The sequence below is a fragment of the Pelobates fuscus genome, chromosome 3, assembly GCF_036172605.1.
Source record: "Pelobates fuscus isolate aPelFus1 chromosome 3, aPelFus1.pri, whole genome shotgun sequence".
NCBI classification, from domain to species: Eukaryota; Metazoa; Chordata; class Amphibia; order Anura; family Pelobatidae; genus Pelobates; species Pelobates fuscus.
Genome location: NC_086319.1, coordinates 252,407,866 through 252,428,127, shown reverse-complemented (window position 1 = coordinate 252,428,127; position 20,262 = coordinate 252,407,866). Strand labels below are relative to the sequence as shown.

The 20,262-nt window shown below is 39.8% G+C and overlaps 1 protein-coding gene across 2 annotated transcripts in view; it reads left to right on the top strand.

The window, feature by feature from the left end:
- The window catches only part of TNPO3 (transportin 3), a 53,469-nt gene extending 34,265 nt beyond the window's left edge, over window positions 1-19,204 (top strand). For both annotated transcript variants that reach the window (XM_063448338.1, XM_063448336.1), the window contains exons 18-23: window positions 3,027-3,121; window positions 4,027-4,183; window positions 5,213-5,380; window positions 7,605-7,717; window positions 11,389-11,480; window positions 18,474-19,204. In XM_063448338.1, the coding sequence (XP_063304408.1) occupies window positions 3,027-3,121; window positions 4,027-4,183; window positions 5,213-5,380; window positions 7,605-7,717; window positions 11,389-11,449 (594 nt within the window). In that variant the 3' untranslated portion in view covers window positions 11,450-11,480; window positions 18,474-19,204. The remainder of the gene's footprint in view (window positions 1-3,026; window positions 3,122-4,026; window positions 4,184-5,212; window positions 5,381-7,604; window positions 7,718-11,388; window positions 11,481-18,473) is intronic.
- The last annotated feature ends 1,058 nt before the right edge of the window (window positions 19,205-20,262 follow it).

Below are 20,262 nucleotides of genomic sequence, written 5' to 3'. Positions count from 1 at the left end.
TGTTACCGATAAATCATATCTGCCTTGTAATTTACTGATATTGGCGATAACTTACTCACGTCTCCCAGTCGCCACACGCGGTCTTCTGCATTTGGAAACTCTTGCTGCCAACCAATGAAGCGCCACGTTGTTTGTGTGAGGGGGTGCAGCATGTGTGTATTGGGACAGTTTGTGTGTGTGTGTGTGTATATGAGGGGGGGGGGGCAGTGTTTGTGTGCGGGGGTGGCAGTGTGTGTGTGTATATGAGGGATCAGTGTTTGTGTATGTGTATGGTCGGGGCAGGGAGTGTATATGAGGGAGCAGTGTTTGTGTGAGCGGGGCAGTTTTATGTGTGTGTGGGGCAGTGTGTGACTGTGTAGGGTGTTATTGTGTGTGTGGTAGGGAGGGAAGCAGATCAAAGCAAATATAACTTTTTTTTTTTTTTAACAAATATATTGTATATCCCCCTCCCTTCTTAAATGTGGCCTGGGAGGGGGAGACATTGCTTACCATCCCTGGTGGTCCGGTGTGGAAGCCCTGGTGGTCCCTTTGGTGAGAGTTCACTCTCGCGAGAGCGGAGCATTTCTGTGGTAAGCTCCAGGCTCGCGAGAGGAGAACCCGACGGAGCTGCAGGTAAGAGCTCCCCCGGGTCCTCTCTCCCCTGCCGGCTGCCAGCAGAGTGCCTGCGGGCTGGGGAGGGAGATCACTGATATCCCACTCTCTGCAATATCGGTATCTTTATAGGCCGATACCGGTATTGCTAAAAATGCTGAATATCGGCTACACCGATAATTGGTCGATACCTACTGCTGTCCACAGTCAAACCCCTATCCGCAACAGCACTGTACATGCTGGGATCTCACGGATTCTAGCACGTACTGTCTGCCTGAAAGTAATAGGTGTGATTGTTTTCAGCATGTTCAGTTAATGTCAGATTTGTGTCGAAATTGTTACTTTTTCAAAACTTTAAATGTACAGAATATTGACACCAGGTATCAGCATCAGCTCTAGAAAAATTCTATCGGTCGATCCATACTTTCAATCCATGCTGCCTTTTATAATTTTTTTAAATAATAATCACTATTTAACTAGTTATAGAACAATATATTTATTATCATTTATGTAAACAATATGTTGAGCTTGTGCACATATCCTTTTCGCCGATGACAAATGATTTGAATTCCTGTTAATCTACGCCCAATCAACTAAATCTGTTTTCAGGGATTTACATCATAGAGGCCCAATTTGGGTTCTGGAAAAAAATTAAGAGACCACTCCAATTTTAAAAAATAATAATTATATCTACATGTATGGCAGCCATTACAATTGTCTGTTGAATTCAAACACAGACACATCTCATTCTACTTAATGAGGTACTGATTAGATCAGGGCTGTACAACCTGCGGCCCCCCAGATGTTGCTGAACTACAACTCCCATGATTCCCTGGCTATCTGTTTCATTGAAAGACTCATGGGAGTTGTAGTTCAGCAACATCGGGGGGGCCGCAGGTTGGACAGGCCTGGATTATATTACCTGAACCACATCTTATTTAATGAGGAAAAGTTTATCACTGCAGTGATCATCACTATCGTCTTGCAATAGGGTTAGCTGGATAACAAAAACAGGGCTAACAGTAGTTCAAAAGTAATTGGAATGAAAAGATAATTATTGACCGTGCCAAAAAAGTTTAAAAAAAGAAAGGGTTTGATTAAGAAAAAGTGCTCCTTTCTGGATTTTTCAAGCGTGCCAGATTGCTTTTATCCTTAAAGTTTCAAAGACAGTCGTCCGTTGTACAGAACTACGGTTTTTGCTGGTGCTATATAAATAATAATAACAACAACAAGCTCAAGCAGCAGACATTAGGGACAACAAACCTGAAGACCAGCAAAGGCAAAAATGACTCTCCACTGACCTGGATGACTGCCAACTCATTTAAATGTCACTCAATAACCATAGGCTGACATCAAATGACCTACAAAAAGAATGAGAAATGACAGCTGGGTGAAGTGAACAACAGGAAAGTGGTTTCAGAGCCAGGTGAAGTTTGCAAAATTGTCTTCTTTAGAGGCTTACAAACCGTCTCTCACACCCACTGTGAAATTTAATCAGTGATAAAGTGAGGGTGCTTTAGTCAAATCCAATAGATTCATCTTTGGAACAGATGCATAAATGAAGGTTATCTTAGCAGAAAACTTGCTCTGACAATGTTCCCAATTTCTGAGGAATGTTTTTACTGCAAAACAATTCTCCATGACCCACTGCCAGGTCAGTTAAGTTCTGGATGGAGAACACTAGATTACGTCCCTATCATGGCCAGCCCAATATCCTAATTAAAGCCCACTGAAAATCTGTTATGTGATCAAGAGGGGGATAGAAGATCACAAGTCATCAAAGGCGAGCTGTATGAATTTTGGCGCCAGGAGTAAACTCAACCAATAGCAGTGTGAAAGACTGGTGGAGAGCATGCCAAGAAACTCGAAACCTGTAATTAAAATCTAGGCTGTTACAAAAAAAAATTGATTTCTGAATTCTTCCTAAGTGAAAACATTGGTATTCATATACTAAGATAATACAGTTTTCTCATCATGTAATTTAGTATTTATTTTATTTTCACCAGTTGTCATTTTCTGCAAATAAATGCTCAAAATGACAATATTGTGGGCATAATTTCAGTAATTTATAGCATAAGGCAAAAATATTAATTTTGCTCAAACTCATACATGTGAATAGTAAAACCAGAGAAACTCCTACTTTTGCAGTGCCTGCTTATTTTTTAAGCTGTGTTCATCATTGAACAACTTTTTCTGAGCACATGATAGACAGAAATAGGTATATTTTAATTTTGGGGATTTTCTTAGTGTGTTTTTTTTGGCTTGTTCAACTAAATGTAATCATTTTCAAGGTACATTCATGACTTACATTACTAGCAGTCTGTTATTATTTATGTGATAGATCAGTGAGTGTACTGTGACCGTACAAAATAATTATGTAATAAATCCAGAAGAACTGTCAATATTTGCATTAAATGTCCATTTTGTTTTTACAGGCACTGTGTGTCCCCACTTTCCAACTTCTGGAGCAGCAGAATGGTCCTCAAAATCACCCAGATACTGTGGATGATCTGTTTCGGCTGTTCACTAGGTAATATTCACTTTGAGGGAAACTACCAATTGTACCCTTGTCCATAGTTTGCATCAATTAAACTTCATCTTTTCAATATGACTTATCAATTAATAGTTGATAATATTAAAGGGTAACTATAGTGCCAGGAAAACATACTTTCCTATTGGGATTCCAGTGACGCTGGAAGTCCTTATGCATGGCGTGACGTCCAGTGTCGGTTAGGCGACCAAGTCGCCTTTACACCCGGAAGTAGTTAACCCTGAGAGGTAATTATTACAGTTTATAAGAACTGCAATAATTGCCACACTAGGGTTATGGAGTGATGGGAGTTTGCACCCAGACCACTTCAATGAGCTAAAGTGGTCTGGGTGCCTACAGTGTCCCTTTAACAATTCTAATGGAAATGGTAAGCACTAAATTAATCCAATTCACTGATAAAAAGATGTACATAATATTGGCATTATGTACTTGAAAGCGTAACGTAAACGCAGCTGTTATCTTTTTTTCTCTTTTTGATCTGCAAAACCATATCGTACGACATTTTGTGTTTTTGTATCTGCTTAAGTTATTCACTAAAGTGACAATTCTATGTACATTCAACATGAATTTAAAATTTAAGTGAACTGAAACTGCTTTCAGTTCAGCTACTCTGGTTTTCAATTTGAAAATCAGTTTGAATTCTAACTTTAGTGAATAATTATCTCTCTCTCTCTCTCTCTCTCTCATATTTTTTTTTTTTTTCAAAGCAGTATTATTTACACCAATTTTATTCCCCAGGGTTAAAATGTAGCTTTTTAAATTTTTTATTTATTTATATCTATTTGGATATTTATCATTTCGAATAATGCGAATGTATTCTCACAGTGGCAAAAAAAATATTTGTTTGATTTGTAGCTTGTCATAAAACCCTTCTCTTCCTTTAGGTTCATTCAGCGTTGTCCCATTGTCCTGCTTCGGAGTCAGGTGCTAGGTCATGTATTACAATGGGCTATTGCAGCCACTGCTCTAGACCACCGGGATGCCAATTGCAGTGTCATGAAGTTCCTGCGTGATCTTATACACACCGGGGTGGCCAATGATGTGAGTATTCTGTTAATCACAGCACTGAAACAACTTCACTGTGTTCTCTTCCTCTCTTTATCTGATTGATACATTATCAAATCTCTCTGAGAAATTCTCTCTTCTCTTGATTAATCTTTCATTTTGGAAAGAAGAAAATACTCCTTGATCATGAACTGTATTGTACAGTGAAATAGGCGCACTCTAATTCTTACTTTTATATATTTATCATGAGACATTTATGAACACTGCACCATCCCTGCCAGTGTCTGCAATTAACCCCTTTAAAAGAAAAAGTATTGATCATTATATTATACTATTCTATTTACTATATTTTATACTTTGCTTTAAAATTGCAATATGTAACCGCCAAAAAAGGAGGAAAAAAATCCCAGGTATGACTCATTCCCAAAATAAGGATGTGTACATTTATCTATTTTGTAGTAACAGTGGCACTAGTTTATATATGACTAACGGCAAAAGTGTGTGATGAAAAAAATATAAATAATTTTATCTATTTATTTTTAATCAGTTAAAATGTTAAGAAGTAGTTTAAAATGTAAATGCTAATGTATGTCAGTTAAATATAAAAAGGAGAACCCATGCGATAAAAATATATATTTATAATAGTTTCTTTTTTTTAACTTGATCAGAAACATACATACACCGTCACATACTAGAATTCATGGTATAATTATTCCTCTTCTCCCTGCTGCTTACTTGGTGTCTTGTATTTAACCGCATATCCTTATATTCTCCTCCCATTTGACTTTTAGATAAACATTGAACAGGCAGTATATGTGCTGGGATATTACTTCACATCCTGTGATCTGCTGCCTGTCTCAGTGTTATTATGCAGGGGTAAAAATACTGACATTAACTCCCCCAAGCTCAAATCAGTGCTCACACCAGCAACAGTAGTGCTTTAAAATGTTAAAGGAACATTCCAACAACCTTTACTGGCCCTGTAGTGATTATATTGCCAGGAGTGCTCTGGCACAATTCTATTTTAGAATGCCAAATTGTATATATTTTTTTTTTTATCTGCAGCATGAGGAAAACTTCGAGGTACGCAAGACGTTGATCCAGGAAGTGCTGAACCAGTTTGGACAGCAGCTAGTAAGCCAGTTGCTTCATGCATGCTGTTTCTGTCTCCCACCTTACACCCTGCCTGATGTTGCTGAAGTCGTATGGGAGATCATGATATTTGACAGACCGGTAAGAAAGAGTCCATATTCTAAATGATGAATACATAGATTTTTTTTTTATACAACACTAGTGGGCCAGATGTTCTCTATTATACACATTTCAGAATGAAAATGTAATAATGCTTTGCATGCTAGGGTGAAGATTGGAACATCTTATGGGTCTTTCTCTTAAAAGTGTCTTAAATGTTAAAAAAATTTAAATCGGCATTTTATTTTAACTTTTTTAAGAGAAATCAGCATTTTTCCTTTTGATCAAAGCTAGAACTCCTCAGCCATCTTTCTTAGCTCCTAAGAGCTAAGAGATTTAGAACCTTAGACATCCTGCCTTTTAATGTACAACATGCTCATATTTACCTAGATACTTTCCTTTCTAATTATGACCATTTTTTTTTTTTTTTTAAATAAATATTTTGACATCTATACTTGTGACGGAAAGCTATCTGGGATGTTATGTCTACCACAGGCCTGCCCAACCTGCAAGCCCTCCAAGGTGTTTTGACTAAAACGCTCATGATTCTTGGAATTTAACAGATAGCCAGGGAATCATGGGAGTTTTGGCTGAATACATTTGGGGGGCTGCAGGTTGTGCTGGCCTGTCTACCGGCAAAGGCCATTATTGATAACAGGGGTCAAGCCAGAGGCTACAGCAACCCCCAGTTTTGCGGCCTCTGGAATGGCTTGTCCTCCCAGGTAAGTATTGATTCCCCCTGCCCTTGCTTTCATCACCCAGGCAGATATCGAACAGTCCCTATCCCGCTTCTCTCTGGCAGGTATCAAACCGTCTGCCTGTCCTGCTTCTCCCAGGCAGGTATTAACCTTCTTGCCCCTGCTCAGTCTCCAAGGCAGGTATCGTCCACTCTGCCAGCAGTCCTGCTTCCATCTACTGCTTCCATCTACTGCTAAATCTGGCGTGCTGGTTAGAATTATAAAAAAAATAAAAAATTATTAGAACAAACATTCAACTACTTATTTGGTTGCACTAATTTGCATACCATCATTGTGTAAATGTACACATTTCTATTCAGTCAGCAGAAGGAGCTGCAGAGTTATCACAATACAAATGCATCATTTTTGCATTGACTGCTACTATCCCAACACCCTGCACATTTATTGTGCAAAGGGCGACTTGGGCATGCATATAGTGTCATTTCTGTCTTTTTCTTTACCTTCTATGGCTTATACTTTTATGCTGGAAAGGATTTTAGCCAGTCAAGTGCAATGAATCTCACATATTGTCAACTTTCACCACATACTGATTTTTCTGCAGCAGTTGTGTAAATTGTGTGATGAATTGTCTGCATGTTTAATTTTCCTTATCTCTATATACTATTTAAAGGGACACTATAGTCACCCAGACCACTTTAGCTCAATGAAGTGGTCTGGGTGCCAGTTCCCTCAGGTTTTAACCCTTCAGATGCAAACATAGCAGTTTCAGAGAAACTGCTATGTTTACATTTGGGGTTAAGCCAGCCACTAGAGGCGCATCTGCGACGCGGGAGGCACTTTTCGCCTCCATTGCGCAGAGCGTCCGTAGGAAAGCATTGAGAAATGCTTTCCTATGAACACTTTGAATGCGCGCTCGGCTCTTGCCGCGCATGCACATTCCGCTCCACTCGGGAGCAGAAGTCGGCGGGGGAGAAGAGGTCACCAGCGCTGAGGGAGCCCGGCGCTTGATTAAGGTAAGTGACTGAAGGGGTTTTTAACCCCCACCCTCAGGGCACTATAATGTCAGCAAAACTGCTTTGTTTTTCTGACACTATAGTGATCCTTTAACGTGATACTATGCATGTTATACACAGCACTCTATTCGAGTATATTTAGAGTATTTATGCATGCCATACTATATCTTATTCACAATGCTTTATAGTTACAATATCTTTGCCACTGTCAAAAGTTTCTGTACTGCTATAATTTTGCCAACGAACACATAACCTCAAGATTTCTGTTATGTTGTCTTACCTTTACAATAAACCCTTCTTAAATAAAAAAAATCCTCCGCCACTTACCAGTTTTTAAAAGTTACTCGCCGCTGCAAGCATGGAGAGTCCATGTCCAGTTTGCCAAAGGTGAATGCCACAGTTACATTTTCTCTTGCCAATGCGAGTGAAAATTTGGAGCCCTGTCCTTAATGTTGGAATGTTCCTGTCATCTGTAAAGCCTTTTACTAGTCAGAGAGAAGTACGTTATACGTAGTTCTATATTGCAGCTGTAACAAGTGTTTAATTTCTTGTCAGACATTTTGCCGGTGGCTGGAAACCGCATTGAAATGTTTACCAAAGGAGACATCAGGTGGAGCAGTAACAGTGACACACAAGCAGTTAACAGATTTCCACAAGCAAGTCACAAGGTAAATTAAAAAACAAACAAAAACCTGTAAGTAGAATGACGTATATTCATCACATGTTGAAGTGGAAATATCTTTGTCCCTACTTGCTGATAAGCTCCTGTAAACCAACACATTCCACAATGTGTCTGAGTGTGAGTGTATTATTGTTATGTAGACCTAGCTGTATTAGTTCCTATCCATCCTCTGGTAGGACTTGGTATGTGACTGAGTGCATCAGCTGCTTAGTTGGTAGCATCTCAGGTTTGTAGCATATTCTTCGGTTCTATGATACTGAGAAAATAACTTGTGACCTGTGAAGCTTGCCATTAAAATTCAATTTGTAAATAAAAATAAAATTTTGCACTAAATTTGGCAGACATTTGTACAGGAATGCTAAAGTGGTCAATATGCCCCATGTGAAATAGCCTAAGTTGTCTTCTTTTTAAAATACGGTAGTATGCCATGACAGGGCAAAAATGCAGTCCCCAAAGTTGCATGGAGACAGTAAATCAAACAATGAAAAAAGAAATTTGAAAACTGAAACTGGCATTAATTTGACCCACTTCAGAAATGTGTCTATGCAGGGGTCATTGCTGTACTTGGGAACAGTGGGTCTTTATAGTAGTGTAGTGGGGCACAAGCAGTCTGTGAAATTCCTCATGAAAATGTAACACAATATATATGTGAGAGATATTATACAAATTATCAGTTTGTTCATGAAGGTTTAACAGTTGATGTGTGGATAGAACTGCTTAAAATATATAAAGAAAAAGTGCTTAAATTCCTAAATTTCAATTCTGTCAAACATGCGGCCCACAATGAGTATCTTTACGGCCCAGGGCTGGCCTGTCCTGTCCTGTCCTGTCAGGATTACGGGTAATTTCCCGGTAGGCCGCCTGCCTTGGGATCGCTTTGAGCTGTGGCCCGGCTTCGGCTGCAAGAGCACAAAAAATTGGAACACGGCGGCTGCTGGATATGCACATACAGTGTATGGAGTCATATCAGGTGGGTGCGTGGCGGCACTACAGTGCGCAGAGTGGCTTGCTGTATGCAGAGCAGGCCAGCCACTCAGCTTTCCCTGCTGCTCGCAGTGCCAGAGTAGCATGTGGCCTGCTTGAGCATTGAAGATCGTGCAAGACTGGAAGACTGCTGAAGGAAAGAGGGGCTTGGGGGAACCATGCTGTAGTGTGTTAAATTGGGAGGAGGGTCAGGGGGCGCAGTGTTTTAGTGTGGTGGGTGGGAGGACAGTGTATTAGAGTTGTGAGAGGGCGATGGGGCAGTGTTTTTTAAATTGGTGGTAAGTAAGGGGGGCAGTTTATCAGAGTGGTGGGAAGGAGGGGAGCAGTGTGTATGATTTGGAGAGGGAGTGGGGGCAGTGTGTATGATTTGGAGAGGGAGTGGGGGCAGTGTGTATGATTTGGAGAGGGAGTGGGGGCAGTGTGTATGATTTGGAGAGGGAGTGGGGGCAGTGTGTATGATTTGGAGAGGGAGTGGGGGCAGTGTGTATGATTTGGAGAGGGAGTGGGGGCAGTGTGTATGATTTGGAGAGGGAGTGGGGGCAGTGTGTATGATTTGGAGAGGGAGTGGGGGCAGTGTGTATGATTTGGAGAGGGAGTGGGGGCAGTGTGTATGATTTGGAGAGGGAGTGGGGGCAATGTGTATGATTTGGAGAGGGAGTGGGGGCAGTGTGTATGATTTGGAGAGGGAGTGGGGGCAGTGTGTATAAATTTGGAGAGGGAGTGGGGGCAGTGTGTATGATTTGGAGAGGGAGTGGGGGCAGTGTGTATGATTTGGAGAGGGAGTGGGGGCAGTGTGTTAGATTTGGAGAGGGAGCGAGGGCATAGTAAATAACTTGAAGTGAAGATTTTGAATACATTTTATTTATTTATTTATGTATGTATGTGTACCCAGCATCACATTTTCTTTCTTTTTTTTTTTTGATGGGGGGTGGGGGGTTGTGACCCACATAAACTTAAACCTTGTTTGTTTATTTGGCACGTGTTAGCCTTTGAGTTTGACATGCTTGCCTCAGATTATCCCTTTAACAATCAGGACTGATAAGTGAATTGAGTCCTTTCCATTAGTTGCACTTCATGTGTAAAAGAAACTGAAAGAGATTATTTTTATTTAATTTGTTACACTTTTATAACACTTTACATACTTCATGTTGTATTAGGTACACATATGTGATATCAAAAGAAAGCTAATTTTTACCTTAAAAAACATGTAATATGGGTGCACTTAAATTACACTGTAGTAGTTGTGGTGCTTATATTGTTCCTGTAAAGTACAGTGTCAAGCACATAAAGCACTTCAGCTTGTTGTAGTGCTTTATGTGTGAAAAGTGTCATCTTTTTATTTTACTTTTTTAATTATTTTTTTTTTTACACAAAATGTGCAGTCAGACAACCAGACCTGTTACTCCCTGGTTTGTTTAGCCCAGTGAAGCTAAACTCAAGAGGCAGCAATTGCCCAGAGCTCCTGCCCTGCAAAGACTTCTCCTTGAGCTGGATTGGAAAGGCTGTGATTGAGCAGCCACAGAAAGTCTGGGCTGGGGCAGAAAAGAAGGGTGGGGGGCCTGCAATGTCGACAGACATTAGATATGCAGCTTTTATAGGCTGTTTTTAGATATACTCCCAATGTATAATTAAACACTTCCATGTTTTCATTTAGGGTATATCTACTAAAAAAGGATATTTTTTCTTTTTGGTAGTGGAGTTTACCTTTAACTTGAAGAAAATGGATTCTTCCCCCAGGCTTTCTGCAAAACGTAGGGTTAATTGCAGCAGTAAAATGCATATCAGGGAAACTCCATATTTTAATTTTTTTTATAGAAAAAGAAAGCAGGGCTCCAAAACCTAATTTTTCACTAGCTATTGGCAAGTGAAAATTCAACCCTGGCGAGTGTAACATGGACACTCCAGTCTTGCAGTGGGGAGTAACTTTTTGGCCTGGCTGGTAGCATAGTATTTTAAAGGGACACTGTAGGCACCCAGACCACTTCAGCTCAAGGTCCCTTTTGCATTTAGTGCTGCGATGTAAAACATTCTAGTTCCAGAGAAACTGCAATGTTTACATTGCAGCACTAAGTCTGCCTCCAGTGGCTGGCTACCAGATAGCCACTAGAGGGCTTCCTGGTTTGAAACTGACATTTGGTCCAGTATCTGACACTGGACGTCCTCACGCTCTGCATGAGGATCTCCAGCGTCCGATTATCCCCCACAGGGAGGCATTAATTCACTGTTTTCCCATGGGGAGGTCTAATGCCCACATGGCATTTGCTGCACATGCACATTAGACCCTGCTCAGAGGAGGGGGCAGAGTGTCGACCCATTGGGTGTGGGGAGGGGATGCAGGCGATGGGGGAGGCAGTGGGAGTGATAGTGCCAGGAATACAGCTTTGTATTTCTAGCACTATAGTATAACTTTAAGTATTGAGCCATGTTTTGTGTATTTTGAAACTGAGATTGTATTCGTAATATGTGAAGTTGAATTATATGAAATGTACATTTCTGTTTAGTTTCTGTGCAACTGCAGTATAGTACAAAATTAGTGGGTATAATTAAAGGACATACTTTCCTTTACTTTAGTTTGTTTATGAGCAATTTTCACCCAATACTATCATGCATGTTTTAGCTCATTCCTTACTTTATCATGAAATTGGTATATAATGGATTGCATGTGCTTTGCAGTGCTGAGGAATGTAAACCGGTTTGCTGGGCTCTGAGAGATTTCACTAGGTTATTCCGATAGCTGCGCTCGTTCACCCAACCTGTCTTATGTGGTGAGTATGTACATATACATATCTTCAATGATGTTGAGAAGAGAAAAATATATTCCTGATACATCCTGATTGACCAGAAACATTGGCAGTAGCTGCCTACAATTTTTGTGATAGCGATTTGTCTTATGAAGTTACACATAGAAACACCCTATACCATGAGTCTTTGGTTTTAAAAAGTGTGGTTTTATCTTGGAGATGCATTTTTGATAATTATTTATCCTTCAAAAACTAACAATTGTACCTTGTTTTATCTTTTTCTTGCAAATCCTGCTTGATGATTAATTTTCTTATTCTGCCCTCAACACCTGTCTTCTCACTTCTGCTTTCAATGCCACCAGGACACTGAAAGAAGAACTGTCAAGTTTCTATTTTTGATATTTCAGATCATGTTCATTGAAGTAAACACTATTGATGTATATGGTTTTTCATACTGCATTGAAAGGTTTTTAAAAAATCCGCTTACCTATGTCAACTAAACTGGGTTACAGATGCATTAATTATGGTAATTATGAGCTTGCCATATTTTAAGGATACCAAATAAGGGAACAATACCTACTAGACGACTCCCTAATTTGGTACCCTTAAATATGGCAATGACGCATAAAGGTACCAATTTTAATTAGAGTTATCTACTAAACAGTTGATAGAGCAACATTAAGAAAAGCTTTTTAATTTTTTTTTTATATTTTGATCTTTTAGCAATCTGGTAGATGGCTCCCTTATTTGGTATCCTTTTTGTGGGATTACCATATATAACGATACAAAAATAGAGAGCCATCTACTAATCACAGCCCACTCCCTAATTTAGTACTTTTAAATAGGCCAATCTCACACAAAGGTACCAAATTGCTTATTTTAAACAGCTGAAAGATCAAATTATTCCGAAATGAAAATATTGGGCAAATTTTGACAAGCTAATCTAAACTTCGTCCTGTTCCCCCACCCCAATGAATGTGCAAATAGTTTTTCTTACATGGGGTCCACCAGCCGCAAGGTTTTTTTTAGGCCTAGTTATGCTGTCCACTCTCTTGGTAGATTAAAATCTGAGTAACACATTTATGTTTACATTAACACCAAAGAATGAATAAGATGGTGCATAATTGATTTTAAAGTGCAACTATAGAATTACCTACTGTATCACTAATACATGCAGCAACAAAAACCCTGCTAAAAACAGATTCTTAATAAGCAAGCCATAAATTGGTGTGCAATATCAATTAAAACAGTGCACAATTATCTTGCAATATATATCATGCAAATTAAAACCAATTAAGGTGCATACGTGACCACTAATTCTTCACACAATAATGGTAGATGTATTAAGTGCAAAAAAATCACCAATATCTTATGAGTGGTTTTCCAGCAATTAGCAAACATAACAACTATACTTACACATTATCCATTTGATGATCTCAAGGATCTAAAACCAGAAACAAAAACATTACTAGTGCAACACTGTCATATATCAACAACTTAGATACAATTCTGATATGTAAAACTCACAAACATGGTGGTTGTAGTACCACTCCAAAGTGAAGGGTTCAGGGAGGCTCAGCCCCTTGTAAAATTAGAATCCAATAGATTTACTACCAGGCAAACTCTTTGTTTAAAAATCTTTATTATACTCCCAAAAAAGTTTTAAAAGGTTGTGGAGCACTGAAGGTAGATTCCAAAGTCCAGCTACCTGCCCTCACAGGAAACAGTCCGGGGTGCACTCTAGGTCCTTGTCAGTCCCTTACTCTTGTTGGTCTTACCATCTTACTCCGACACACTCCCTCTCTGCACTTCTGGGTTTGGCACATGGTGCATTTCACCCCACCTCCTGGGGCTTTCTTAAACGTGTGAGGAGTCCTCCCTCTCCTCTCCAATTTATATAGTGACTATGTGTAGACTGCTCTGCAGACTATACTACTTATCCCTGTACAATCAAAGTACACTTACTTATTACAATCCATTAAATCAATCACAAAATGATTTCCTCACATATTCTGATGTCAATTGGGTGTATATTTCAACCAAGCGATCATACCATATCCTGTTACTCCATAAAGAAACGAAGTACATTAATAAAGCACTTAATCAGATTATATAAAAACAGTATGTCCAAAGCTAAAAAAAAAAAAAAAAAAATTGGTAACTGATTCTATGAATAAATAAATCTCAAGTCAGAGGTAATATAAAATAAAATAGAATTAAAAAAATAAATAAAAATAAAATATATATATATATATATATATATATTTTTTTTTTTTATATAGCGTCCAAGTAGAGATCACTCAGGAGTCTTAATATTATATCAAAACAAATACTGCTTTATTGTGCAGAATACAAAAATGTTGACGTTTCAGTCAAAGTAGACTTTTTTCAAGACAATTCATGCATTGAATAAACAGTGATTATATATGTTACAAAGGGATTCCTATTGGTGGGTGAAAAAAATGAAAATGAGGTCAAGTGACGTATTTAGAAAAAATATTAGCCATGTGATTCTTGACTCAATCAAGGTTAAAAAGAGTGAAATGATACTAATTGAATATACAAGAAGCTATTTACAAATTCTAAAACTAAAAAATAAGTAAACCTAAAAAATACTCACTATATCATATAATCCTGCTAACTAATAAAAAGTCCTGATTTTTCTTTCTTACAATTTTCCAGTACCTATCGGCAGAATATGTATTTAAAGACAAAATCAATGTATCCCGTCTATACCACAAAATCTCCTAACAATGTATATCTTAGTAGTATAATATTTGTAACAAAAAATGTATCATTTTAAGAACCCAATATCATAATATCCTACTATATATATATATATATATATATATATATATATATATATAATATCCTGTAAAAAGTTTCTATTCCATAATGGAATAAAAGCGAAGAACAGGGAGTTATAAAATATTTATATATACATACATACAAAACGAACCAATATAGGCCCAGACTCTGCACAACGATCGCAAAACAGCAGTGCTGGCTGTAGCAGACGTGATGGAACGTAAAACTAAAAAGTCCAAACCAGACAAGCCACGGCAAAACCCTAGCATCGGAGACCCCTGGAGACAGGCCCGGACTGCAGTGAGCCCAAACATAGCCGCCCTCCATGATGACGGCTCCGACATGTCTGATGATTTTATGACCGGAACGGAGGTAGAGCCCCTACCCGCACCAAAGGCCCATCTCTCCACTCCCCCACGACCCGATTCACCCCCGGTCACCATAGCGGTTATGAAGGACCTGCTGGCCGGGGTCCAACACGCTATTTAGGCGGATATGGCGAAAATACGCACAGACCTGCAGGGCCTGACAGGCCGCATTATTGCCCTGGAACAGGGATCCCTGCACACCAGCACGCACACCAAGCAACTACAGCAACTGGTGACCGATCTGCAACACCAGAATCTTAAATTTGAGCACCAATTCGCAGTTCTGGAGGACTAGAGGCGCAGCCAAAACATTAAGATTCGAGGGATCGCAGAAGAGGTACCGGAGGAGGAATTAACTCATTTCACAAGAAGGCTATTCACGACCCTACTTACACCTAAACAGGCTAAGCAGATAACCCCGGAAGGGATGTTCCGACTCCCAAGGCCTACCACAGCCCCAATCACACAACCCAGAGACCTACTGGTACGCCTTCCGAATAGTAGGGATAAAACAGCAGTGCTGAAAGCAACACGAAACCGTTCTCCCTACCTGTTCGAGAATCTGTCGCTCTCATTCTACTCAGACCTCTCACGGTCCACAATGGCCTGGCGCCATTCCCTCCAGCCCTTCACGGCACTTCTCCGCGCGCAAAACATCACGTACAAGTGGAGGGGCTCACGCGCATTACAACTCTCTCACAGAGATTCCCGGTACACCATCCAAGATATGCAGGGCGCGAGAGACCTACTTCCCACACTGGGCCTCAGACAGGACTCCATACCAACGACGGGGCAACTCACCATACCCCATAGGGGGTCCAGCGACAACACTACAATTTGTCCCCCGATGGCTTGAATGACGGAAGAGCACAGCAGCCGCAACCTGACGGGACTTTGATGGCTAACTAGGCCACTTCTCGTTCTTCACGGGTCCCCAGGCCCAAAGACTTGCCCCGAGGGCTTAAATAGAGGAACTCTGAACGCACGCTAGTTTAACGTGCACAAGTTATTTGTTTCCTTATATTTTGGTTAAAATCGTTATCCTTATTTTAGACACCTTATATTGGCACAAGACACACTTAATTTTCACAGCCTGAGGGAAAGGTACTACAAGCTGTCCCGCTGCAGCAGCCATACTATCTGCCCGACAGACACCGGGCCATCGAGAGAGCTCAACTTTCACTCTTTCCGCCCCTCTCCCCCCCCTCTCTCCCCCCCCCCCCCCCCACCCTACTGGCCACAAAACACATGATAACATCATCACACATGCACTCCACGCATGCAAGCCACAGGCGAACCACACACACATCAAGCACAGGAGATGTCATGCCCCGCAGAGACACTTAGCCTTGACGCGCAACAGTAGCAAGATACGTTCACACGCTAGTCCTAAGCTAATCTATCCGCTACTTCACGACCGAAGCTAGTGAATATCTACGTTTCTATTATTATTACTTAAATATAAAATGTGCTGTCTATATATAGCCATGTAACTGTCCTATGCTGATGATGTGCTTGATACAGCTATTGTGGCGTTTCAAGCTTGTTTGTCACTCTTTGCACGTGAAAAATAAACCTTTTAGTCTCTTCCTAGCCAATCCTCCCGGATCCTGATTATGCATATTTTTACAATGGTCTGGAACATTGTAGCTCCTCTACCCCTCTTCAGATGTTCTAAATATGTTCTCTATTCCTTTTCATGTAGCGGGTGTGTTATCCTCCCCACATATTGTAAATTTTGACATAGATGCGTGCATGCATATTACTCATCACCGTTCCCCTCCTTTGTGTAAAAAAAAAAATGAATTATTGTTCAGGGTTCATTTAATACAATCCATAAAATAAATTCTATTTGTGTGGAATGTAATGTATGATTACATTATAAAAAAATATCAAACGGAAGCACACCCCTTGTCATGTGGAATGCAGGTGTATAATAGTCACATCACCAACAAATGCCTTTCCTTCCAAACAAATATTCCTTAACATCCTTAAAGGGACACTGCAGGCACCCAGACCACTTCTGCCCATTGGAGTGGTCTGGGGGCCAACTCCCACCACCCTTAACCCTGCCAGTGTAATTATTGCAGTTTTTATAAAGTGCAATAATTACCTTGCAGGGTTAAGTCCTCCTCTAGTGGCTGGCTATCAGACAGCCACTAGAGGGACTTCCGTGTTCCTAGAACACGAAAAGGGTTTTAAACTACACTGGACGATAGCGTGAGGATCTCCAGCGTCGCTGGAAACCCTCATAGAAAAGCATTGAATAATGCTTTCCTACGGGGAGGTCCAGTGTGCACACTGCTAGCTGGCTGCCGTTGGTGGGGGAGGAGCTTGGGCAGAGCCTGACCCAGCGCCGAGGGACATCGGCGCTGGATTCAGGTAAGTGACTGAAGGGGCTTTAACCCCTTCAGCAACATGAGATGGGTGGTGGGAGGGAGGGGGGCACTGCAGCAAATGTGTACCTTGCACTGGAGAGTCACTTTAAGTGCTTCAAACTGGTATTTTTTGCCTCCTTTAGGATCAACAGCAAAATAATAGATGTGAGAGGCTGAACTTTATGGACACATGTCTTTTTTTTTTCCAGCCTATGTAACTGACATCTGTGGTGTATTTCAGAAATTATCTTGTTTTCATCACCACTGGTTGGAGAAAAAATAAATCAGACTCCATTTTTTTTCATTTCTGAGTACTTCAAACCTATTCTAGCGTGTGCTTAAGCAGGTGCTTTCATTATTCCTTTTATTCACATTATTCTTAAATCTACTTTGGTAAATGTTTTAATTGGTTCTGCTTCCATCCTTTATTTACCTCTTGGACCCAATATTTTTTCTTTTCCATCCTCACATTTCCCTCTTCTTTTCTCCAACATGGATTATACACTCTTCTTTGTGGGGTTTTATTCCAGAATTTCTTATCCCACTTGCAATAAAGTTGGCGTTGTAAATTCTGCCCCCTTAGCTAGGCACTCTCCTTTAAAATAATAAAATTTTAGAATCATAATCCCTTTTTCTGTCCCTTTTTATATTTATGAAATTTAGTTTCTTTTACCTACATTTCAATTTTCTCCAAACTATTTTTGTCCTGTCTGATAATTCGTTAAAATCCTCAGTTCACATACATGGCTGTGGTTGTTCATGTATGGAATGTATTTCCTCATCTATCTTTGATAGATCTGACCGACAGGCAATGCGGCTATTTATACATTCGAATGAGAAGCGCTATAAAGCAGCATCCCATATTTTAGAATATTCTCTGTCAAGTATTTCTCTATTGTAGCCATTTCCCATTTATACATGTTTCTTGTAAAAAGCAACGTCTCCAAAAAAAACCAAAAAAACTCAATGTTGCTCCCTGTATTGTCCCTCTCATCTTTCCTTCTTATCAAAATTAAAGTATGCGTGTTTTCTATATTCAAAGATAGACATTTTTTTATGCATCCTCTTCTATAACTACCAGTTAAATCTAGTATAACACCAAAGAAGGAATAAGATGACACAAAATCGATTTGCAAGTGTAACTATACAATTACGTACATCCTACGGTTTCACTAATTAATACAAGCAGCAACCAAAAAATCCCTGTTATAGAAATACCCAATAAACAACCGATAAATTGGTGCAGTATTATCAATTAAAATAGTGCACAATAATCTTACAATATAGTTCATGCAAATAAAAACCAATTAAGGTTCATAAGTGACCACTAATTATTCATACTATACCGGTACATAGATTAATTTAAGTGCAACATTTTTTGGAAAAAATCACCCAATCTTATGAGTGACTTTCCAACAGTTTATTTTTTTTCTAGTGACTGATTTGTTTGTTTACTCTTCCAGAGAAGACAGGTTACCCAGCCCACTCAGACGGCACCTCCAGAACAGAGAACCATTGTGGATTGGCTTCTATACCCCCCTAGCGTGTGTCATGCCAAAAGGGGGACGCAGACCCTGTGTGAGAGCAAAGAATGTCAAGCGAGCTTTGAGGAAGCGTCCCTGTGTACCGTGTGCTGAATCTAATAGCAAAACTGGGGAAAAAAGTAAGCTTGAGATTAACCCCTTCACTTCTGAGCAGTGGCAAGCATCCCTAAAGAGCTGTGATGAAGGGCAATGGCTCAAAGGTGTTGAAGTGCTTCTCCACCCTCTTCCACAGCAATAAGGCACTCCACAAGCAGGCAGCGCCAGATGTGCATTGGCAACCGACTCTCCCGCCGTGCCGTGTAGTGTTGTCCCAGACCTCGGTGGTGAAGGGGTTCTCAAAACAATGTTGAGTGCTTGGGCACCACATTTGCATTTTGGGATGGGAGGGATCGGGAAAAGGAGGTGGGGGCAAAGGGTTTAGAGCTTTCCTTGATGGACTCGTTTTAAAATTAAAAAAAAAAATAGAAGAAAATCTAAAGGAAAAAAAGATGTAAAAAAAATGAAAAAAAAAACTTTAAAAAAAATAAAGCCGTCAAATAAAATCCCCGGCCGGCGATGTTCGAATTTGCGTATCAGCAAACGGAGTATAAGACGCAGCTAAACTTTCTGTGAAATGAAAAAGAAAACATGCAAAATAAAATTTGAAAAAAAAAAAAGTGTTATCGTTTGTTTGCCTTCATTGGTACCAGAACAGTACCAAAAAAAGTATATGCTAAAAAAGCTAGCACATACTAATTTTGGTTGCTGTTCCTTGGGGGTGAGAGACAAGGTGGCTTCAAATGCATTCATCCCCTTCATGTGCGTACGCCATCTTGGAGGAGGAAGCAATCTTAATAATAGTATCTATACCTCTGTTAATTTACCTAACACAATATATGTATTAAATATACATTCAGATACACTACGTTACATGTCCTCTGTGTTGTGGCACTTGGAAGGAGAAAAATAGTAAGAAGATCGGTATACCTTTAAAGGGACACTATAGTCACCTGAACAAATTTAGCTTAGTGAAGCAGTTTTGGTGTATAGAACATGCTCCTGCAGCCTCACTGCTCAATCCTCTGCCATTTAGGAGTTAAATCCCTTTGTTTATGAACCCCAGTCACACCTCCCTGCATGTGATTTGCACAGCCTTCCAGAAACACTTCCTGTTAAGAGAGCCCTGTTAAGGCTTTCCTTTTTGCAAGTTCTGTTTAATTAAGATTTTCTTATCCCCTGCTATGTTAATAGCTTGCTAGACCCTGCAAGAGCTTCCTGTATGTGATTAAAGTTCAATTCAGAGATTGAGATACAATTATTTAAGGTAAATTACATCGTTTTGAAAGTGAAACCAGTTTTTTTTTTCATGCAGGCTGTCAATCATAGCCAGGGGAGGTGTAGGGCTCCATAAAGAGAAACAAAGTGATTTAACTCCTAAATGACAGTGAATTGAGCAGTGAAATTGCAGGGGAATGATCTATACACTAAAACTGCTTTATTTAGCTAAAGTAATTTAGGTGACTATAGTGTTCCTTTAATTTTTCCTTCTCAGTTCCACAATCTTTGTATCTTCCTCCAGGCATATGAACACTTGCACCTGAACAAGAGTGCAAAACAAGATCCATGATAAATCCCATTAGATCACAATGTCTTCCATATATCTTGGTCATATACCGAGTGATTAATTTCTTATAATTTACAGTAATTAATGGGGTAAGGTCACCCAGCC